This window comes from Bos indicus x Bos taurus, chromosome 12 (assembly GCF_003369695.1).
Source record: "Bos indicus x Bos taurus breed Angus x Brahman F1 hybrid chromosome 12, Bos_hybrid_MaternalHap_v2.0, whole genome shotgun sequence".
In the NCBI taxonomy this organism is placed as follows: Eukaryota; Metazoa; Chordata; class Mammalia; order Artiodactyla; family Bovidae; genus Bos; species Bos indicus x Bos taurus.
In genome coordinates this window covers 18,710,929-18,728,816 of record NC_040087.1, presented here as the reverse complement: position 1 = coordinate 18,728,816, position 17,888 = coordinate 18,710,929, and the positions used below count along the sequence as shown (strand labels likewise).

At 46.9% G+C, this 17,888-nt stretch overlaps 1 protein-coding gene across 5 annotated transcripts in view; it reads left to right on the top strand.

Annotated features, from left to right (window-relative positions):
• The window catches only part of CAB39L (calcium binding protein 39 like), a 93,134-nt gene extending 90,058 nt beyond the window's left edge, over positions 1–3,076 (top strand). For 3 of the 5 annotated variants that reach the window (XM_027557287.1, XM_027557291.1, XM_027557286.1), the window contains one exon: positions 770–3,071. In XM_027557287.1, the coding sequence (XP_027413088.1) occupies positions 770–949 (180 nt within the window). In that variant the 3' untranslated portion in view covers positions 950–3,071. Of the gene's footprint in view, positions 1–769 lie in introns of all 5 variants that reach the window. The other 2 variants (XM_027557289.1, XM_027557290.1) reach the window with 1 other exon arrangement.
• Positions 3,077–17,888: the final 14,812 nt, after the last annotated feature.

The window sequence follows — 17,888 nt, the reverse complement described above, 5'->3', positions numbered from 1 at the left end:
AATTTGATTACATCTCTGCTTCCAAATAAGGTCACATTCACAGGTACCAAGGGTTGGGGCTTGAATATTCGTCTTTTGAGAGGATGCAGGTCAGTCCAGTACATGTGGTGGATTACATTGATTGATTTCATTACATTGAGCCATGCTTGTATTTCTGGGATAAATCCCACTTGGTTATAGTGTATAATCCTTTTAATATTATTCTGGACTTCATTTGCTTGTCTTTTGTTGAGGATTTTTGTATCTTCATTCATAAAAGAGACTGGTCTGTAGTTTTCTAGTGGTAGTTTTGTCTGGCTTTGGTAACAGAGTAATGCTAACCTCATATAACGAGTTAGGAATTATTCCCTTCTCTTTTATTTTCTGGAACAATTTGAAGTAGATTGGTGTCGATTTTTCTTTTAAAATGTGTAGAATTTACTGTGAAATCATCTGGTTCTGTCTGGACTTTTGTTGAGAGGTTTTTGGTTCCTGATTCAACCTCCTTATAAAAATAAAAGATCATAAGAGAATACTACAAATAATTGTACATCAATAAATGAGGTGACCTAGATGAAATGGACGAAGTCCAAGGAACATACAATCCACCAAAGAAGAAAGAGAAAATCTGATTCGTGGACTCTCATGTCACCTACACCGTGTTTTCTTCTAAAAGGGAGTAAAATCGCGGGCTTTCTGTGTTCAATAAACCAAGTAACGAATGAGACGCGGGAGGGACCGTGTTCCCAGGTGTGTGTCCCTTGACCTAGGTGTGTTTCTCGTGTCTCAGGTATTTGTGGCCAGTCCTCACAAAACACAGCCTATTGTGGAGATTCTTCTGAAAAACCAACCCAAACTCATCGAGTTTCTGAGCAACTTCCAAAAAGAAAGGACCGACGACGAGCAGTTCACCGATGAGAAGAACTACCTGATTAAACAGATTCGTGACCTGAAGAAGGTGGCCCCTTGAAGTCCCACCAAGTTTCCTGCCACCGTCACCACCTCGTTTATTCAGTTCATGTGACAAGTGTCATTCCAAAAAGTAGCCATTCTTGGGAAGGCTATGGAGGTGCCTGTTTTTCCTCAATCTGTCATTCAGGGTAGGTGGAATATAATCATTTGGATGAAAAAAAATTAATTTAGAATAATATATTCATTTTAACCTGTGATTATTTATATGAAATCAGAGCCATCGTGTTGGGAAATTGATGAAAGCAACTTTAACCCTTTCTTAGTGAAAGGCAGCAAGGCTGTGGGCTTGCAGATGAGCCCTCAGTCACCACAAGCCACCAAGTACTGGGAACTCAAAGGGTGGATGTCACCCAGTCCTCCAAGAGGATTAAATTCTCAGAGGAGAACTGGGAGTTGGGGCAAGATGCACAAAACTGTTTTGCCCATCTGCAGTTGGACCCACAAATTTCTTAAGGCACTAAGAAAATAAGATCCAGTATTTTCAGCCATTCCACATTCTGTTCCCTACCCACATCTTTTAACCATAATCATTCATTCTTAACTTCCTAGGAAACTGATATCCTCCTTTATAATTATGATCTCACATTCCATCTCAATGAGTCTCCTCTGCACACCTGACTCATGGTACACACACACAGACACACACACACCCTACTCTGACCAGGTTAGTATGGAACCAGCTAGGTATAGGCAGGACGGTCTAACAAGGATCACAGGCATGGAGGGCCCACCGGGCAGGACCTGCTCACTTAAAACTTATAACAGACGGTTAAGAACCACAGCTCTAGCAGAAGTAATTGCTGTTTCACAGACTTCTATAGGGTTAGTGAATATTTGGAATATTTCATTCATACTTCTTTTTTTTTTTTTTCCATACTTCTTAATTTGGGAAAGAAGTTTTATGGTGAAAGTGTTTTTCAGAGTAAGAATCATTGCATCGAGATGCCTACTGTGTGTAAAACCACAGGTCCAGAGGGTCACACAGGGCTTTAGACCACTTATACATAAGGGAACACTGCAGTTGGAAGGACAAATGATTACATGCATGAAACATCCTCAAAGAACTAAAAAAAAATTTCACTCTAATTTCTGATCTGTCATTGTCATTTCACATCAGATTCTTCACTGAAAAGGTTTCTGTAAAAATGTTGGTCTCAAATACTCTCTTGCATACTAGGATGATTTAGGAATTAATTTGTGTTTTTTTAAAATAAAGGTCACGGTTTGTTTTCAGACATCAGGTGGACAAAATGGAATTTTAAAGCTATATTTACAAGACATTAAAAGTATAATTGTTAGTCTGTATTTTTTTTTTAATGATTCTGTTTCCAGATCATGAATTAGTGCCTTCCATAGGAATCTTCACTTTTTACAATGTAGGGTACTGTGTTCTTGAACCAGATATTTCTCCAGCCAGAGAGGGGAAGATCCCGCTCCAGGATCCATGCTCTTGTAGATTTAGCATCTGAAGCATCACCTGGCGTGGTTTGATCCTTCTTGGCTACGTTTATCCCCGCCCCCAGCCCCAGCGTTGAATTCTGAGGCAGATGCTCTTGGGTCTGCGGGAGCTTCTTGTAGCAGTACTGACGAGTGCTGGGCCATCTGATGGCCTTCCGTCTTGCATCGCTGAGGTCAGATTATTTTTATAACATTCCCTGACAGTCCAGAGTCTCTTCGAATCTGACTTTTCTGGTTTTGTTTGTTTAAAAGAGATGAGTGTAAATATTAAAAAAAAAAAAAAAGAAAGAAGGCCCAGCACTATTGGAAATGTATTTCTTTGCTTAAATACTGTCCCACACATCATGGGACATGTACTTTCAAGTGGAAAGCAAAGCCGTGTTAGAATTCTTTTTTTGATAAGTAAAACATATTGTATTTCCTCTGAGCTTGAATTAGCTCTTTCCTAGCAAACCCCTATAATAAATGAAGTAGCTGGGGTTTTGCTGTGATACAAATTTGTAAATTATTAACGTGAGAAAGAGGGAGCCAAAAACTCACGGTTAAAGTACGTTTGCATAAAAGTCACTAAATATTGTGAGATTTGAGTTTCGAAAAGGTCATGTTTAATAAGCCATTTCAAAAGCACACATTTAAATAAAGACTGACTAAATGAGAAGGTGCCACATGCTCCTTGGTCGGTTTCATCTCTCTCTGCGTGTCCCGCCCCTGTGTTCTTGTCGCAGCTCCAAACAAGGAAAGCACCAGGCTGCCCGGAGGCCCCACGTCCCCAGCTGTCCCATTCCCCACTGTCCCGCCCCGTGAGGCTCTCTGCCCTTGACCGAGGGCTGCCTGTCAGGCAGCAGGCATTTCACAGCTGCTCCACTACAGCCAGAGTCATCCCCATTTTACATTTGAGGAAACCAGGCGCTGAGGAGTTTATCCCAGACAATGAGGACCAGAGCTGGGGAACAGAGCCACGGTGGCCAGAGGCCAAACTCCTGCTCTTACTCTTACCAGGGCTGTGAACGAAGGGCGGTCCTGGGAGTCTGCACTCATGCTATGCCCTCCCCGACTGCTGCCGGGTAGGCTTCCAGGGGTAAAGGTTCTAGAATGAAGCCAGGATGGATTGAGATCATATTGTGTTTGGATGGGGCTCTGGCTCAAGCCAGGCGTTTGCCCAAATGTTAGGATTATTATCGTGGGAGGAAAGGCCAAGAGGCACGCGGTCCTTGAGCAACCGTTCTGACTGCCAGCCTCTGTGGCTGCCCGTCTTTGGAGGGCTCTGGGGAGCAGTACCTACTGGAGGCGGGTGGGCAGCGAGCTTCCCAGTGCCTCTGTCAGCAACCACACTAGCTGGTCCGTGTGACACACAGCTGCTCTGAGCCACGGTGCGATCTGGAAACAACATACAACCTGAAAGTGACTGGAATCATGTGAAGGAAAATGAAGTTCAAAAATCACTAGGATTTTTAAAATATGAAATGATAGTTATTTTAAAATAACTTGACGGGTCTTTCTAGTCTTAGAGGCACTTAAGATCTATATCTTTTACTTGTTTTTTTCTGTGTTATCCAAAAGAATATTGTATGTATGGATGAATCACCACCATCTTTTCATGCCTGTTCTTTCAGGAACGTTTTGGCTGTTTTAATGAGGGCCCATAATGGAGAAGGCAATGGCACCCCACTCCAGTACTCTGGCCTGGAAAACCCCATGGACAGAGGAGCCTGGTGGGCTGCAGTCCATGGGGTCGCTAAGAGTCGGACACAACTGAGTGACTTCACTTTCACTTTTCACTTTCATGCATTGGAGAAGGAAATGGCAACCCACTCCAGTGTTCTTGCCTGGAGAATCCCAGGGACAGGGGAGCCTGGTGGGCTGCCATCTATGGGGTCGCACAGAGTTGGACACGACTGAAGCAACTTAGCAGCAGCATACTTAGATAAAGCCCGAAACAAAGAGAGACCTGGAAAAGCTAGACTTAGTCTTCCTAAGAAGACTGAAAAGACAGAAGAGGGCTGTGAACAAGGATGTGATTGTGTATTTTGGGTGGTTTTTTTTTTTAAATAATTTTATATATTTTTGGCTGTTCTGCGTCTTCATCGCTGGCGAGCAGGCTTTCCCTAGTTGCCGCGAGCGGGGGCTACTCTAGATGCAGTGCGTGGGCTTCTCACTGCCGTGGCTTCCCTTGTGGACTACCACAGGCTCAACAGTTGGGGCACTCGGCCTAGTTGGTCTGTGGCATGTGGGATCTTCCCAGACCAGGGATCAACTGCATTGGCAGGCTGATTCTTTACCACCCTGAGCCACTAGGGAAGCTCGTGATTTTATTTTTGACGTACAGAAAGTGCTGTTATGGGGCTTCCTTGGCAGTCCAGTAGTTAAGACTGTGCTTCAGTGCAGGGGGCGTGATTTTGACCCCTGGTTGGGGAACTAAGATCCCATATGCCATTTGGGGTGGCCAAAAAATTAAAAAATAAAAATACTAAAAAAATTTATTTTAAAAAGAAAGTGTTATTATATGACTACCTAATTAAAGCAAAGTACAGCAAAATGAGCAGCCTAGCCGGCGCTAAGCCTCTTCAGACACTCCTTTGTATCAGTCCCAGAGTTGACGGAGGAAAGCACTGACTCACAGAAAGGGTGAGTAACTTCACCCGATCAAACGGCTGCAACAGAGCCAGGATTGAGGGCCAGGTCTGACCCCAGAGTCTAGGCTGCACGCCTGGGCCGCCTCCCTCCAAGCCTGCTCTTCAGCTCCACCCCCAGGACAGACACATCCTTCATCATGGCCCCCAGGGAAAAGAGGAAATCCTGCTGAAGGAGAACTCAGCAGGAAGATTTCAAAAGCTAGCTTCATTTCAGGGGGTAGCTTTGTTCCACGTGGTTGTCTGATGTTGGAAGAAGACATTAGACCTACATGTGGGACAAGAGATTCCATCTTGAACTTCTGGATCCTTTTGAGCAATCTCTTGACTCTGAAAAACGAAAGTGAAAGTGTCAGTTGCTCAGTCGTGTCTGACTCTTTGCGACCCACCAGGCTCCTCTGTCCATGGGATTCTCCAGGCAAGAATACTGGCATAGGTTGCCATGCCCTCCTCCAGGGGATCTTCCGACCCAGAGATCAAACCCGTGTCTCCTGTGTTGGGAGGTGGGTTCTTTACCACTGGCACCACCTGGAAGCCTGTGGTCAACTGCAGGATGGCGCAATTCACTGTAGAGCTCCCCTGGCGGAGCCCAGATTTGGAGCAGCTGAAGGAGAGGGTGCCCGGCTGGGGTTGGACCCTGATGACAGGCCCAGCCAGGAAGCCTGAGCTGTCATGGCTCCACCTGCCCAGTGAAAGGGTGGCTGCCACCTCACTTCCATTTGCAACACTGCCAACTTTCTTTTGAGCCCAACCAGGCAGGAGAGGAGACCCTGGAAGCCTGTTGCACTCAGTTAAATGGACATGTTCCAGACTCCCCGTGTAGGTGCTGTACTGGGGGCTGTGTTCTCACATCCTCTTAGCATCTTAACCCCTTGAGGACCTCTGGCTGGTTTTGCCTCTTAAATGACACAACAGGGTTGTGTGGAGTTGCTGGAACAGACAGCAGGGACAACCACACCTGGACGGTATCCCAGCTCCACAACAAGGATTCGATCTTGGGAATCACTCACCTTCATTTTCCTACCCGTAACACGGAGGGGAAAGAGCAGCTGCTTCACAGAGAGTCAGCGAGATTAAATCTGTGATGTGCCAATCCAGGGTCACTCCCATGTTGACCCGCAGCTAGCCCTCGGGTTCACGGCCAGTGGGAGAGGGAGTCACGCTCCAGTGTGGAGTCCGGGTGGAAGGGGCCACGGGCAGGAAACACATGTGGCCAGAGATGACAGGTGTGTGCCCTGAGCACTGAGCGTGTGGACACGGGGAGGGATCTCGGAGGGGAGCCTTCAGTGGTGCCTCAAGGGTTTAGGGCCATCATGGAGGCAGCTGGCGTTTCAGCAGGAAGTGACCTGCATCCTGCCTGTCAGAGCAGTGTCGGTCTGGAGGGCAGTGGCCTGGCCTGGGGAGTGCTGAGCGAAGGGGTGCAAGACAAGGAGGAGCCTCTAAGAGCAACTATGGCCGATCTGAGCCTTCTCTGGGTTGACCTGATTCCAGGTGCTTCACAGATACTAAACTCAAACCTTAGAACTTCCTGTGAGGCAAGAGCTCTTATGATCCAGACTTTACAAATGCGGGAACCAAGGCTGAGAGAGCGTGGGTCACTTGCCGGGCCTTGTCCGGTAAGCACGTGGTGGGGCAAGGTTCAAACCCAGGGGCCAGAGGCAGGAGCCTTGGAACCTGTGAGATAACTTAGGACTTGACATTGACTGGGCTTAGTTCCACATCCCTTCTCAAAGATCAGGGCATTAAGAGCACGTGAAACTTGGCTAAAAGGATTCCTGGGAGGTGGCCTCTCAGGGGACAAATAAGAGACTGCTGTTTGAGGTGACAGCGAAGAGGAGATTCAACTTGCTAGTCCAGGTCCAGGTACTTCTTTCCAGAAAAATATCTCCTCTAAAAAGTCACAGTCACCTGGCCCAGTGTGCCCAGTGCATAGAGATGCCATGTGAAGGACCCCACGACGCCCAGGTCAACTGGCAAACTGCAGCTTTTATGGAAGATGACAAATGACCATCTAGCATCATACGCCTTCAGGTTGGTTGGTTTGCGCTTTGGGACATGCCCACGTGACACAGAACACTTGGATAAACATATAAAAAAACTCCCCGTGAACCAGAGACGCAGGTGTTCAATGTCAAGAAGACAACACGGTCGGATGACTGGCAGCTTCTCTTTCTTCCTGCTTCTCATCCAGTCAGTTCAGTTCAGTCGCTCAGTCGTGTCTGACTCTTTGCGACCCCATGGACTGCAGCACGCCAGGCCTCCCCGTCCATCTCCAACTCTCGGAGCTTGCTCAAGCTCATGTCCATTAAGTCCAGATGCCATCCAACTATCTCATCTGCTTCTCATCCACGGACCTGCTGTATTTAAACCGCACTTACCTTGCTTCAGTGCCCTTCCCCGCCCCCCACCAGCTCACTGGTTTCTATAAAAATAAAAGGAGATCTGGACTCATTGATCATCTGCTGAGAATCACATCAAGTTACATCAGCTCTGATTCGATGACTTGACTCAGTAAAACTTAACAAAGACCATAGAGCATTCAGAGTCAGTGCCTCTGGCTGAACAACGGTGGACCATTTCATACCAAAGGAATGTATCTACCAGGCCTTCTCAGGCCCATTAGACAATATAAAGGATGGGAAAGAGGAGAATTCCAGTCATGAGCCCACTATTAAACACGGTTCTGCTGCTAACATTACAGAAAAGCTGCCAGCACTTGAATCCAATTATCCATTTGCTTCTGTTACTGTTACCCTGATAGCTCAGTTTCTCTGCTAGCTCAGCTGGTAAAAAATCTGCCTCCTAATGCGGGAGACCTCAGTTCGATTCCTGGGTCAGGAAGATCCACTGGCGAAGAATAGGCTACCCACTCCAAGGCCCTTCCTTGGGTTTCCCCGGGGGTGGTGTTTGCCCCCAGGAAACCTGAAAGCAAGGCATAGTCACAAACTTTCAGGAACTGTATCATTTTAAAATATTTTTTCGATGTGCGGCATTTATTGAGTTTGTTACAAGATTGCTTCTGTTGTATGTTTTGATTTTTGGGCTTCCAGGCATGTGGGATATTAGCTTGGTGACCGGGGTCAAATCTACACGCCTGCATTGGAAGGCAAAATGTTAACCACTGAATTGCCAGGGAAGCCCCATGAACTGTAACTTCTAAATGCTCTTGGCTGGGATAGAGACTCTTTGGTGACAGTAAAGCCACCACATCTTAGTTCGTCCTGCTTACCTGTTGCTTTTCCTTATCATAAACACACACACATACACACACATGTAAAAAAGGGGGTTCCAGAGCAGGTCAGGCTTATCTTTAGAAAGCCATCATCACTAGAAATACAGGCCAAGGCTTAAAAGAGACCCTCATATTAAAAAAATAATAATAAAGGTTTCTTCATTTTTGATGACTACAAAAGTCATTAAAACAGGTCAGGGCTCAGAATCTAAGAAAGATGTTACTATTTGCAGCCTGGTTTAGTGCAGTGGTTCTCATTTCTAATACAGTAAATATTTTTATTTCTTACACAGTAAACATTGATAAGTGGCTCAGACAGTAAAAGAATCCGCCTGCAATGCAGGAGACCTGGGTTCAATTCCTGGGTTGGGAAGATTCCTTGGAGGAGGGCATGGCAACCCACTCCAGTACTCCTGCCTGGAGAATCCCATGGACAGAGAAGCCTGGTGGGCTACAGTCCACGGGGTCGCAAAGAGTTGGACATGACCGAGCCACTAAGCAGCAAACATTAATAGCTTTAACCCAAATAAATGAATCATTTGGATCTTTAGTAACTTTTAAAATGGTTTTATTTATTTATTGGCTGTGTTCTGGGTCTTCGTTCCTGCATGGGCTGTTTTCTAGTTGCACAGAGTGGGGGCTGTTCTCTAGTTGCAGTGCTCAGGCTTCTCATCGCCATGGCTTCCACTGTTGCAGAGCACAGGCTCAAGAGTTGAGGCGCACAGACTTAGTTGCTCTGTGGCATGTGGGATCTTCCTGGATCAGAGATCGAACCTGTGTCTCCTGCACTGGCAGGCAGATTCTTTACCACTGAGTCACCAGGGAAGCCCGGGTCTTTAATAATTTTTGAGAGCGTAAAGAGGTCTTGAGACCAAAAATTCGAGAACCTCTGGTTTGGCTGAAAAACGGTACATTTTGGAGTAAAACGATTTTTTAAGTTTGTTTTATCTCCCACTAGCTAGGTAACCTTAGAAATTTAACCTCAGTGGCCTTCCACTTTCTATGGGTCGAACTAATTGCCCTTGCAATTATCAATTATCTGCTCAAGCATGTTTCCCTGATTACGTCTGTAGGGTTGGTTCCACAACCCCAGAACCTAGCACAGCATGACGCATGATACAGGACAGGGCCTCAGTAAATAACTGAATTGATCCGTTGATCGGTGGGGCAGATATGAGGATTACATGGGGCAATATGTGCAAAGTGCTGCTGAGGCACCTGCCTGTGGGCACGCTAAGTCGTGTCTGACTCTCTGTGACCCCATGGACCATAGTCCACCAGGTTCCTCTATCCATGGGATTCTCCAGGCAGGAGTACTGGAGTGGGTTGCCATTTCCTCCTCCAGGGGATCTTCCCCAGCCAGGGATCGAACCCAGGTCTTCTGCCTTGCAGGCAGATTGTTTACCATCTGAACCACCAGGGAAGCCCCAAGATACCCGGCACAAAGCAAGGGTCATAGGTATTCAGTAAATGTCAGATCTCTTTCCTCTCCACAAAGCTGTCCTCCGTTAATGCGCAGTTCACCTAAATAAAGTGAATATATAAAGCATTGGGTCTCAAAGTGTGGTTCCTAAACCAGCAACAGCAGTAGCACCTGAGAAATTGTCAGACATACAAATTATTTGACTCTTAACACTAGACTCACCCAGTCAGAAACCCTGGAGGTGGGGGCCCATGGATCTACATTAAATATTGTTGGAAAGTATTGTAAAGGAGGAAGGTGGTTGGTTAGGCGGCTGAGAGGTGGAGTCCCCCTGCAGCAGGCCCTGGGACCGCACAGAGCCTCGCCTCTCCCACAAGACGTGGGGGCCAAAGTTCTCCTAGACTAAGACGCTGCCCCCAGCTCTTCATAAAGAGGAAGGCGAGGCAATTGGGGCGGGAGAGTCAGAAGAAATGAAGTAAAGTGAAAGTCGCTCAGTCGTGTCCGACTCTTTGCGACCCCATGGACTTATACAGTCCATGAAATTCTTCAGGCCAGAAGTGTCTGGTAACCAACTCCGCCTCTTTGGGGAGAGGTTCCACCAACCCCATCCCTGAACCTAGAGGTCTGAAACCGCCGGTGCTCTGGCGCCCTCTAGCGACCCATCGCTGTGGGGTCAGCTCTCGCCCTCCCTCCTGCCTCGGTCCTCAGCCCGGGGCCTGCTAGGGCCTTTGAGCACCTGCCAGGCTGATGCTGTTCCTCCTCTCCCTCTAAGTGCAAACAAGCGTCCTCCGGAGGTTTAGGATCTCTTGGAAAAGGAAGCTCTTTTGGTCAATACGCGTCAACCCTGAGAAGGTGGATTTCTAGAATGAACCTGCAATACTGTGTTTTCCTCCCAGTGTTTGCAAGAAGAAACAGCCCAGAGTGCAGTGTGCTTGATGGCCCCTCGCTGACAGCAGCCTCTGGAGATCAGGGGCCCAGGAAAGGCCCGTCCCCTCTCACGGCAGTGCCCTGGCTTGTTAGGCAGGGAGGCTCCCAGCCACAAGACCTGGGCCTCTCCGAGGGACCCTGACGCATGGGATCACCATGGCGCCTGGGAAGGTGGAGAGAGTGAGGGCTGGGCACCTGGCCTGCATCAGCTGTGTGACCTGGAATCATTTCCTGACCACTCGGTGCCTAGCTTTCCAAGCAGGACACAGAGGAGGCCCTGAACCAGAGGGAAGAGTTAGTCTCCCCAAAGAACTCCTTTCCCACGGGCCCCAAGCCAAGCACAGGTGCCACAGGTCATGAGCTGATGTGCAACAAGCCAGGGAACGCAGTCCAGCACCCCGGCCCCCGGCCCTGCCTGAGGGACCCCCTTTCCCTCTTCCGTGACAGCAACTCAGAGCCGGTCCCAGCATCCCGGGATGTCTGAACTGCGCTGGTGTGGCCTTTTCCACACAGCTCGGTTTCCAGGTCATTCCGACAGGGAACAAGAGCACCTGCCCGGTGTTACAGCTGCAAGGTCCCCACTTTACAAACTGCCCCATGATTTTTACAGTTGGGAGAAGTGAACATCAAAGCCCAAGACCAGCAATCTTATGCATTGATGATGCAAGTAGAAACTGGGGTAACCTCTTTGAGGGTACTTGATAATATTCAAATTTCCTCAGAATTTTAACTTCTGGATATTATTCCACAGATATCCCTGTGAAATTATTTTGACACACAAGATACTTGTGCAGACGGCGAAGGTACAAGACTGGAAATGACTCACATTTCCATCAACAGAGACTGATTCAGTGAATTATGACAGGGCCATAAATTCAAATACACGGTTGTATTACATATGTGTATGTGTAAAATATAAACACATATGTATATATTTTAGTTTTGCACCATGTGAATGTACTACAGATTCTAGATATTAGTTTTCAAAGTACAAAGCATCACATCTACCCTTTTAGAATGGAAATTCTAAAACTGAGGAAAAAGAGATAAATTATCTGCTAGTCTTAAATAGTAGGATATGTGCACAGAACTCAAAAACTGTGTGTGTGTGTGTGTGTGTGTGTGTGTGTGTGTGTGTGTGTGTGTGTGTGAACCTGCCTAAATAGAACTGCTCTTGGGAACACTTCCTGGTACTTTCCTGTGAAATGAAAACTGTTATCTTGCTGATTGAGCTCATGGGGGTCATGGGATTTAAGATGGCTGATTTAATCAAAAGGGTCACTTTGATTTAAGGGGGCTGATTGATCGAACGAATTTTGTGAAGAAAAATTGCTCATGCGCAGTTTTAGCTTTCTCTTTCAAATGTCACAGCTGAATCAACCAAGTCCACAGAGAAATTGCATATATTTACATTTCAAAGGATCTATAGGGGAATCTTTTATTCTATCTTCAATGAAAGATCCATTCAAAAGGAACAAACTTTCTAAAGTGTTAATTTTACAGTCCTGGCTCAGAACATCAAAAATACATTATAACTTTGTATTTTTAACTGTGCATTTATTTGGCTCTATTGGGTTGCGGCACGGGGCCTCCTCACTGGGTAATGTGGGAATCTCTCATAGCTGCCCAGAACTCTCTAGTGGCACGCAGGCTCAGTAGTCCCGTGGCATGAAGGATCTTTTTTTTTTTTTTTTTCTGGACCCTTACCACATCCTTCCTTCCTTGAACTCTCTGATTTAAGCAATCCTTATAAGGAGCTGGCGTGCACAGGTGTGGTTATTGCCTTACCTATTCTTTCACAGTTGGATTTAAGCAAAGGGGCAAAGGGCAAAGTTCCAAGTCTCACGGCTAAGAGCGAGAACAGCAAGGGTGGTGTCCTGATCTGTGAATACACAGTTCTAAAGCGCAGAGAAGGTTGAGGGAGTTGACTAGCAGTGAAACCTCAAGCCTGGACAACATGGGAGCCTATGTTTCTTTAGCCTCAAAGGTGACCCCAGGCCCCCGCCTCTCATAACCGTGCCAGCAGGATGTGGGCTACTGAAGAAGTTCAGACTCTAATAGGGATCTTTTTGATGACTCTCTTCTAGTCCCCTCTCAGCCAGCCATGGAGAGCAGTGGACAAAAGAGGTCTTTGAGTGGGCGGGACAATGGGCAGTGATACTGGCTGACTAATAAACTCCCCCCATTGCCAAGATAAGACCTCCATCCTACCGCTTCCCAGAAATATATACTTTTTTTTTTTTTTGCACTTTATTTTTTTTTTATTTGATAAATTTAACGCCTTTTATTGCCATACCTCATTTTACTGTGCTTTGCTTTAGTGAGCTTTATAGATACATGTTTTTGTTCTTGTTTTTTTTTCCTTGTTAATTTTCTGTTTAGTTGATCTATCCATAAGTGTGAGGGGGGTATTAAAGTCTCCCACTATTATTGTGTTATTGTTAATTTCTCCTTTCATACTTGTTAGGGTTTGTCTTACATACTACGGTGCTCCCATGTTGGGTGGATATATATTTATAATTGTTATATCTTCTTCTTGGATTGATCCTTTAATCATTATGTAGTGACCTTCTTTGTCTCTTTTCACAGCCTTTGTTTTAAAGTCTAATTTATCTGATACGAGTATTGTGACTCCTGCTTTCTTTTGGTCCCAATTTGCATGGAAAATCTTTTTCCAGCCCTTCACTTTCAGTCTGTATGTGTCCCCTGTTTTGAGGTGGGTCTCTTGTAGACAACATATGTAGGGGTCTTGTTTTTGTATCCATTCAGCCAGTCTTTGTCTTTTGGTTGGGGCATTCAACCCATTTACGTTTAAGCATGAAGGATCTTAAATCCCCGACCAGAGAGCAAACCTTCATCTCTTGCATTGCAAGGCGGATTCTTAACCACTGGACAACCAGGGACGTCCCTAACTTTATATTTCTTATAACTTGGAAAAGTAGAGCTCTTTCTCCTTGGAAATACATGGAGAAAAATAATATTTCAGGCTCATGCTTGAAACCACCTTCGCAGGGTAAAGGTGTATTGACAAAAAGAGCTTCCTTCTCCAAGAGATCCTAAACGTCTGTAGGGCACTTCACGGCGCTTAGAGGGAGCGGAGGAGCGCAATCAGGCTGGCAGACGCCCAAGTGCTGGGGATGGAAGGCAGGAGGAAGGGCCGAGCGTCGGCTTTAGAGAGGACGGCCTCTAGAGGGCGCAGGGCACCAGCGGAGCCCACCTGCTTCTCCTCAGCCAGACCTCCAGGCTGCGAGATGCGGCTGGTGGAAGCCCAAGGATGTGCCCAGAGAGCGGAGGTTGGTTCCCGGGCGCCTCTGACTCTCCGGCCCAAACTGCTTGGCCTCACAGAGGCCCCTTCGGCGTCCGATGGGTCACTTCCCCTCTGATCGGGTGGCTCAGGGGCTAGACGGGCTGACGGGCTGTTTCTGAAGAGGCAGGGCGCTGGACCCAGAACTACCTGGCTTGACTCTGGGACTTGCGGCTTGCCGGCGTGGGTGTTGGCATTTGAAAAAGGGGGGATGGGGGGGTGGCGGTCCTGAACGGGCAGCCTGTAAAGGCGGCGGTATTTTGGCGGGTAGGCTGTGCTCATCCCTGCGCCCTTTCTCTCGAGAGATCCCCCCCCTCAAACTTCTTTCTTTTCCATCTGAGCCTCTCTCCTGTCCCCACACCCCTTCTTCCCTCAGCAGAAGGGTCTCATGTATCCATCTGTTGCCCAGTCACTGATCCTAGACTTGGCGTCAAAAGCCATGTGAGGTGCTGGGATCAAGGAAGAGTTCCCAACTTTTGAAGTTGCAGGCTTAAGGGGCAGACGGAGCGGTGGAGCTGGGTTAGGTGACTAAAAGCCTCCCACCTGCCCTCCATCCCGGACACCTGGCGTTTAGCGCCCGGGGCGGGGCGGGGCCTGACAACAGACCCTGCAAGTGACTGGGGGCCCAGCGCCCCGCCGCCCGGAGTGGAGCTGGGGGTCACTGCGGAGCCCGAACTCCTCGCGCCGCGACTCTGCCATCCGCCCCCGCTGAAGCCCAGACCACACCTGGGGCCGCCCTCCAGGTGCGCTGGCCCGGACCCTGCACGGCGTGGATCGGGGTGGGGGTGGGGGGCGCGAGGCCGACTTTTGAGGCGCAGGGGGTTCGCTCCGAGCTGCGGCTGCTCCTTCGGAAGAGCGGCCCCGCAGCACCTTCCGTTCAGTTCAGTTCAGTCGCTCAGTAGTGTCCGACTCCTTGCGACCCCGTGGACCGCAGCACGCCAAGCTTCCCTGTCCATCACCAACTCCCGGAGTTTACTCAAACTTGTGTCCATTGAATCGGTGATGCCATCCCACCAACTCATCCTGTGTCGTCCCCTTCTCCTCCAGCACCTTAGTCCAGGGGAATGTGGGTCTCTCTTTTCGCCCCTTTGCCCTCTGCCCGACTGGCTCGGCCCCGCGTGGAATCGGGGAGCGGGCGGGACAGAGTCCGGGCTGGAGTCAAAGAGCCCCTCCTCCTGTGGGCCGGGAGTGTGTGCGGGTGGGTGCGGGGGTCCTGGGTCTGCACCCCCGGGGGCGGGATTCAGCCTCCTAACCTGCCCCCACCTTACAGTGGAATTTCCAGTAATACTTAATTGCCTCTCGAGTTCTCGGGCTTAAAATTGATCCATAGATTCGCAAGTCCCTTGATTTAGCCAAGTGGCTCTGTGCTCCTTCCGCTGTTAGATCAAGTACCAGCGGGGAGGGGCCAGCGGATGCGACTGGAGGAGCCCCCGAAGCCCTGGGCTCAGCAGACTAAGGGCCGAGCCGCGCGGTCACAGAGGGCCTAGGGGTGGTCGAGGATGATAGTTAATTGTAAATGGAATTATTTTATTTCTTCCTAATATTTGGTCACTATTGTACTGTGATGCTGGGCAAGACTGAGGGCAGAAGGAGAAAGGGGCGACAGAGGATGAGATGATTGGATGGCATCATCCACTCTGGACCTGAGTTTGAGCAAACTCCAGGAGATGGTGAAGGACAAGGAAGCCTGGTGTGCTGCAGTCCATGGGGTCGCAGAGAGTCAGACACCACTTAGCGACTGAATGATAAAAGATTGTATTAATATGTAATGCAGCTGACTTTTGTATGTTGATTCTGACCCTACAACCTTATTGTACTTACGACTACTATTAATACCATTGGGGGCGGGGAGCCATATATAAGGTCACGTTTTCTGAAAACAGAAGAAGAAGCTTTACTTTTTCCTGTCCATTTTGGATGCCTTTCTATTTCTTATTTTCTGTCAGATTCCTCTGCTTAGGACTTCAGTATTGTCTGTAATAGGAGTCGTGAGTGTGGATAGCCTTATCTTGTTCCTGATTTTACAGGAAAAGCTCTGAATTTTTCACTTGGGATGGAACCCGGGTCTCTTGCATCTCCTCCGTTTGGCAGGCAGATTCTTTACCACTGCACGACCTGGGAAGCCCATATATCTGTTAGGTTTACTTTTCTAAGGCTTCCCTGATGGTTCAGTTGGTAAGGAGTCTGCCTGCAAGGTGGGAGACCCGGGTTCGATCCCTGGTTGAGGAAGATCTGTGGGAGAAGGAAATGGCTAACCCACTCCAGTATTCTTGCCTGGAGAATCCCATGGACCGAGGGGTCACAAAGAGTTGGACATGACTGAGTGACTGACACTTTTTACTTTTCGAAAGCGTTATGCAGGTCAGTGTTTTTCATTAACTTTCTGCCTGGAGATCTATCCGTGTTTACAGATGGGATATTGAAGTACCTTGCTATTCATTACTGCTCCTTTGTAGGTAGTTTTGTTCATATTTGCTCTAAGTATCTACATGTTCCTGTGCTGGGTGCACATATATTTGTAATAGTCTCTTGATAATTTGACCCCTTTCTCACTGTAGGGAAACATTCTTTGCTTCTTGTGACTGATTTGGATGGAAAACATGTACTAAGTACAGTTATTCCCACTGTCTTTTGGGCTGCTATATGCATGGAATATATTTTCACATCCTCTCACTTTAATCTATATATGTCCTTATGTTGAATTAAGTCTCTTGTAAACAGCATATTGCACGTTCTTTTTAAAATTACTGTTTTATTTTGGACATGCCGCTTGGCCTGCAGGATCCTTGTTCCCCTACCAGGGATAGTACCCAGGTTCCCATCAGTGAAAGTACAGGAACTTAACCTCTAGATCTCCGGGGGAATTCCCTGTAGGTTCCTTTCTTAAATTAATTCAGTCACTTTGTGTCATTTAATTGGAGAATTCCAGCCATTAATGTTTAAGCTGTTGATAAGGATTTTCATTGTTTTCTGTTTGTTGTTGTTGTTCTGAAGGAGGAAACAACAGGCTCTGTCTTGAAAGCAGTCCACCTAGGGCCGGACTGTGGACTTTGAGCTACATGCACAGTATCTATGGAAACGACATACCAACTGGAAAACCAGGCCCCCAGAAGGAAGCACCCCAGGGCTCTCCATTGCCTAAAAGAATACCCTAATTATCTGTGTAACCAAAGAGAATCATACATTCTATTATGCTTACTGGGGTATGACCACAGGCCTACTGATAATTGTCTACTGTTAACTACCTAGGCTTAAGGCATATGAATCACGGGTTAACTTTGATTTTATCTTTCTTTTTCCTTTGTTCAGACTAGTTTCAGGGAATTTGGGGTATATAAAGTTTTCACAAAAACTGGTCGGGGTCTTTGCCTAAGAGGAGACTCTGCCTTGGGCCTGCAGGTGTAATAAACTGCACTCTACTATCTGCATTGTCCTGAGTGAGTTTGTTTTCCGGAAAGCTGGCTACAACAGTTCCTTTAGGGTTGTTTTTTTTTTTTGGATATGGTATGAATTAATTCTTTGTCTTTTGTGTAGCTATCGTAGATTTTTCCTTTGTAGTTTCCATGAAATGTATGTAAAGTATCTTGTATGTAAAATATATTTAAGTTAATAACTAACCTTTAATTTCATAAAATATTTCATGTAAACCGTAAATTATCCTCAGAAAAATACTTATATATGTGTTTGTATATATATACACACACACAGACATACACAAATATCCATTACACATTTGGATATTGGTATATTTTTCTTTACATGTAAGATTTCTTATTATATTTAAGGAAGTTGTTTTTTCCTTTTCTTCAGTTATTTTTTCCTGTTTTATCTATATGAGGAGTTCATGATAATTTTATTCATATGAGCACTTTCCACATGTGCTTTAGATTTATTTTTATTTTCTTTTATACCTTTAAAATTGCAGCCTCCCTTTTAATATACCTTTTAACTGATGTGTCTATG